General features: G+C 39.9%; 1 protein-coding gene across 12 annotated transcripts in view; it reads left to right on the top strand.

Moving 5' to 3' along the window:
• Positions 1 to 5,037, top strand: part of MECOM (MDS1 and EVI1 complex locus) — a 541,263-nt gene extending 536,226 nt beyond the window's left edge. For all 12 annotated transcript variants that reach the window (XM_045903421.3, XM_064585679.1, XM_054504331.2 and 9 more), the window contains one exon: positions 3,458 to 5,037. In XM_045903421.3, coding sequence (XP_045759377.1) covers positions 3,458 to 3,470 — 13 coding nt within the window. In that variant the 3' untranslated portion in view covers positions 3,471 to 5,037. The remainder of the gene's footprint in view (positions 1 to 3,457) is intronic.
• The last annotated feature ends 963 nt before the right edge of the window (positions 5,038 to 6,000 follow it).

Raw genomic sequence — 6,000 nt, forward strand, 5'->3', positions numbered from 1 at the left:
GACATCCCTACTCAACCACATTGTTCATTTCACTCAGGTCAATCAAAAAAAAAAAGAAGAAAAGAAAACTTCTTGTTATTACCATATTTCTTGGTCACTTTGGTCTAATTGATCGTGAGTCCATTTTGTAGGTGGCCTGACATAGCAGACCACGTGACTGCATTGGCTTGTACATTTAGAAATGCTTTCCTGTTTGGCTGAGATGTTTTGGCCTTAGCCATTTGCTCTTAGCAGCAAATGTGGTCATATCTCAACTAAGGTGGGAAAAACACTGTGCTAGTGGGATAGTACCAATTCTTAACTCTCAGTCAGTTCAGTAAAAATCTAAGGTACCATGGATGGTAATAGGCAAGATGAATGTTCTTTTTGCATTGATGTAAAAGAAGCCGCCCCAGCACCGGAGTGGCTAGCTGCATGAACTTTAAGAACATCACTTCATGACTGCGGGTACCACTTCTTTGTAAAGTGGGGTGACTGGAGGCCATATCTAAGATCTCTTCCTGCTGTATGATTCAATGGGGATCAAAATTAATTTTTCAGTTTCTAACATTAAAAGTAAATTAGCCAGAGTAGACATCTCATTTTTACCTGGACATAACTGGTTATTAGAGGTAGCGAGTATTTTTTTAAAACCCTTGTTATCCCATTCTTCCTTCCTAATTGATCAGAGAGTTACTGGGGGATTCAGGCTTTCCTTCCTTTTTTTTTTTTTTAATTTCTTTTAATTATTCCACCAAAATGCTTATAAGACACAGTACCTAAAAATTTCTGAAGCTGTCAGGAATGATTGAAAGCAGAAGGGTCAGAGAACCCAGAGATAACAGATGTGATCTATTTCAGTTCCAGCATTTTGACATAAAATCCCTGCCCAGCTGGACTAACAATTACCATCACAAGAAATACTAGTGTATTTCTCGTATTTTTCATGCTACTTGATCATGTCATATATATCAGTTTAAATATGGTCAGGCCTTTATGCAAACTAACTTTATTTCATGAGACTTTTTATTCATTCATTCAGTTGTTATTCACTATCAGTGATGTGCAGGGAGGTGATCTTTGTGCATGAAAATGTTTATTTTGTTTGATTACCAAAAGGCAAATATTCTATATTTACCATTTTCTAGAATCTGAGTAGAGATAGATGACTTACTCAAACATTCATATATTTACTGTGTGATTTTTATAGTGACTGAATCCAAGATAGTTGAACAATACAACAGTGGCTGCATTCGGCATAGAATCCTCTTTGAAAGTTCCCATCCCAAAAATTAATTGCATGATAATGGGTACTATTTATGTCCGGCACTCTATGTTAGTTAGTGCTTGTAATTCCCTCACAGCCCTTGGAGGCAAGTTTTTGTTATTATGATCCCCATTTGGTAGGAGGAAAGTGACCTTGAAAGGTTAAGGAACTTGCCCAAGGTCACACAGCTGGTTGAAGAGAGGCCGGTTAGAAGCCAGGAGTCCAAAATTTTCTCTAGGATTCCTTTCATTTTTCCAAATATTGGAATAGGTTTTGTTAAAACCATTTCAGAATACTCTTTATCTTGATCTCTGAAAGTGGGTACCTGATAAAAATAAAGTTCAATGCTCACCTCACTCATATTTTAAACTCTTCAAAGGACAAGGACTATATATTATCTTATCATCGATTCCCTAGGACCTAACACAGTGCCTGGCAGAGAGTAGATGCTTAAGAGATATTTGTTATATGTCTGTTGAGATTTTGTAGAAGGCAAATTGCATACATAAAAGTCAAATGTGTACACTGAGAGCAATGACCCAGCAAATCACAAGCAGCCTACAAGAGCAGATTTTCTAACCGAATGCCATGATTACGGAAGAAACCACAGATTGGCCACATGTCTCAGCATGACTCTCAGAGATGAAATTCTGCTTAACAACAGAGGCATTTTGTCTTTGTTTACAGACAGTGGAATGTCTTTGGCAGGACTTTAATGATTCTACTGCAGCAGCGTTTTGACAAGCAAGTTTAGCAGTGGATGAGACCAACAATAGCAAATCAACAGTGAAAAGTTCACTCACAAGTCAAGACCAAACATTTCATTTGACTATTTTACTTGGCAGCAAATGGGAGATTCTCTGAACAGTTATTTAGAATTGACATGATAATAGGGAAGAAAGATCACTTCTTCACAGAGCACCGCCATGTACCTTCTGCTTGACAGACACTGGAGTACAAGTTGGTTAGAACGTTGTTGGGTCTTGTGTTGTGTTTTACTTTTTGGTAGAGCTGACTTGATCTACCTGAGCTCGCAAGGTCTTTGGGTGTCAGCTTTGAGTATTTCAAACACAGAGGGAAACCAGAGAAAGGACACTGGATTCAAAGTAGGGCAGAAATCAGTTGTGCTTCTGCCTCCTCCACTGTCTAGTTGAGTGACTTGGGGCCAGTCGTGTCACCTTCAGCTCTCTCCGTTATAAAGTGCAGGAGTCGGTGGGACTGTGTCCTCTGCTAGGACCCCAGTGCCATCAAGGCAGGTCTATGTCCCATTCGTATTTGCAGTTTCGGTCATAATATTTTTGGTGACTTGAGCAGGTGCACGAACAGTGGATGGATGACGTATTTATGGGGTGACTCGTGTTTCTCAGTGGAGACGCTATTGACATTTTTGGTAGGACAATTCATTTTTTGTTGTTGTTGTTGTTCTGTAGGACATGTACTTTTGTGGCCCCTAGGCACTGAAGGCCAGCAGTAAAGTCATGTCATTACGATGACAAAAAGGGGCTCCATGCTTTTCTAAACACACCCATGAGGGATGCTCCTACTCAGAGTCCTGTCTCCCCCTAACATGCATCAGCAACATTCTTCAAATTAAAAGTGATGTTTTCCAAAACTGAGCTCGCAAGGTCTTTGGGTGTCAGCTTTGAGTATTTCAAACACAGAGGGAAACCAGAGAAAGGACACTGGGTTGCTGAAGTGGGGGGTGGGGGGGAGGGATGGGGTGACTGGGTGATGGACACTGGGGAGGGTATGTGCTCTGGTAAGCACTGTGAATTGTGCAAGACTGTTGAATCTCAGATCTGTACCTCTGAAACAAATAATGCAATATATGTTAAGAAAAAAAAAAAAGAAGAAGAAGAAGAATGTAGCAGGAGGGGAAGAATGAAGGGGGGTAAATCGGAGGGGTAGACGAACCATGAGAGACAATGGACTCTGAAAAACAAACTGAGGGTTCTGGAGGGGACGGGGGTGGGAGGATGGGTTAGCCTGGTGATGGGTATTGAGGAGGGCACGTTCTGCATGGAGCACTGGGTGTTATGCACAAACAATGAATCATGGAACACTACATCTAAAACTAATGATGTAATGTATGGGGATTAACATAACAATTAAATAAATAAATAATTAAATAAATAAAAGGCCGAATACTCTAAAAAAAAAAAAAGTGATGTTTTCCAGTGCCACTTACCAAGTCTCTCCTCTTTACCCCAGGCATATGCTATGATGTTGTCATTGTCCGACAAGGAGTCCCTTCATTCTACATCCCACAGTTCTTCCAACGTGTGGCACAGTATGGCAAGGGCTGCGGCGGAATCCAGTGCCATCCAGTCCATAAGCCACGTATGACATTACCAAGGTCGACCAGAGTGGGACCAAGTCCAACAGTAGCATGGCTCTTTCATCTAGGACTATTTAAAAGACTGCTGAGCAGAATGCCTTAGAAACCTGAAGGGTCACTCATTTAAAGTCTGGTGACCTTAAACTGAATGCTTAAAAAAAAAAGAAAGGAAAAGAAAGAAAGAAAAAAAGAAACTATTTATTCTCGATATTTTGTTTTGCACAGCAAAGGCAGCTGCTGACTTCTGGAAGGTCAATGCAACGTTATGAACGTGATTCGGTGAGAATGAGCAACTTGCGGGCAGGAGGCGTCTTCGTCCGCCCTGCCCTGGGCTGTGGGCGGGCGCGAGGGCGGTGGGGATGGCGGCATTGACACGAATGAACACTCCATAGAAACTGAATTCTTTTTTGTACAAGATCACCTGCCACATGATTGGGAACAGTTGCTTTTTGTAATTACAGATTTGATTTTTTTTCCTTTGTTAAAGTTTTATGTAATTTAACCCTTTGAAGATGGAAGTAGTTGGATGAAATGCACACTCGATTATTATAGAAACTGATAACAGGGAGTCCTCGTTCCCCATTAACTTTTGCCTTCTTAAGTACATTGTGTAAAACTAGGGAAAAAGGGTATGTGTATATTGTAAACTATGGATGTTCCAGCGCTCAAAGAGTTTAAGTCAGTGAAGTAACCTGTTCATCACCAGTCCCGCTGTACCACTACACTAATAAAACGTTTGCCAAATCCTTGTAATAACATCTTAATTTTAGACAATCATGTCACTGTTTTTTAATGTTTAATTTTTGTGTGTGTTGCGTGTATCATGTATTTATTTGTTGGCAAACTATCGTTTGTTGATTTCAATAGCACTGTTCCGGTCGGCCACTACTTTCTGACGTCTGAGGCACGCCCCTTTCTGAATCGCAAGGACCAAGGTGACTCGACCTGTGTATGGGAGTGCCAAATGGTGTTTGGCTTTTCTTAACATTCCTTTTTTGTTGTTGTTTTGTTTTCCTTCTTAATGAGCTAAATACGAATAGATGCAACTTAGTTTTTGTAATACTGAAATCGATTCAATTGTATAAACGATTATAATTTCTTTCATGAAAGCATGATTCTTCTGATTAAAAACTGTACCCCATATTTTATGCTGGTCGTCTGCAAGCTTGTGCGATGTTATGTTCATGTTAATCCTATTTGTAAAATGAAGTGTTCCAGACCTTATGTTAAAAGAGAGAAGTAAATAACAGACTGTATTCAGTTATTTTGCCCTTTATTGAAGAACCAGATTTGTTTTCTTTTTTGTTTGTTTGTTTGTTTGTTTGTAATCTCATTTTGAAATAATCGGCAAGTTGAGGTACTTTCTTCAAATGCTTTGTACAATATAAACTGTTACGCCTTTCAGTGCATTACTATGGGAAGAGCAACTAAAAAATAAAGACTTACAAAACTGGTCATTTTTCCCACTGTGTGATATTTTTCCTTCTTGTGCAATTTTAGTTTCTCGTAGGGATCCAGTGATTTGAAGATATGATGTCTGGGGCCTTGAAGCCCTGAGAGATACATGGAATGTCAAACGTGTATATTGTTTTGAGATGACATAGGGATAGATCTTGACCCACGGGGAATTGGGACTCTGACTCATTCTTCTGAACTTTCCCCGTGCAGGGCAAAGTCAGGGCTCGTGTGCCACGCTGCAGGGTCCTGGGTCTTACTCCACGTCCACGGCGCCCATTCTAGTTAGGACAGACAGCGACCTACTGTTTTTCTACTCAGCTTTACATAGTGCATCCTAAAAGTTGTGATGATTTCTTTTTTTTTTTTTTTCAAAGATTTTATTTATTTATTCATGAGAGATAGAGAGAGAGGCAGAGGGAGAAGCAAGCTCCCCGTGGAGCGGGGAGCCCGACGCGGGACTCGATCCCAGGACCCCGGGATCATGACCTGAGCCGAAGGCAGACACTTAACCGACTGAGCCACCCAGGTGTCCCAGTTGTGATGATTTCAATTTTTGTTTTTAATTACACAAATACTCTGAACTGATTCATGAGACAAAAAAAAAAAAAAGAACAAAACCGTTTAACTTTTCTATCTTCCTTCTAAGTCTCTGTCCACATGCAAAATGCCATTTTTTATGGTTGTAATCCGAGTGGAGACATAATGTTGTGTTTTCTTTCTTTACCGTGACAGAAGAACGTCGAGGCATGTTGTTACAAATTCTTTAAATTAATAATTTAGCAGTTGCCCCATATTCCTTCAGGTTTGATATGCTATAATTTCTTCAACTATTTCAATTTTGTTGAAGATTGAAGCTTTCTGATATTCACTAATGCAAGCAGTGGAATTTTAATTTTCATGCACAAAATTGATTCTGTGTGTTCATGTATGTACATGCAGTGGTGAAATGTGAAGAGTG

The sequence above is a fragment of the Mirounga angustirostris genome, unplaced genomic scaffold (genome assembly GCF_029215605.1).
Source record: "Mirounga angustirostris isolate CCGP_5_RB_7025 unplaced genomic scaffold, mMirAng1.0.hap1 SCAF_1, whole genome shotgun sequence".
NCBI lineage: Eukaryota > Metazoa > Chordata > Mammalia > Carnivora > Phocidae > Mirounga > Mirounga angustirostris.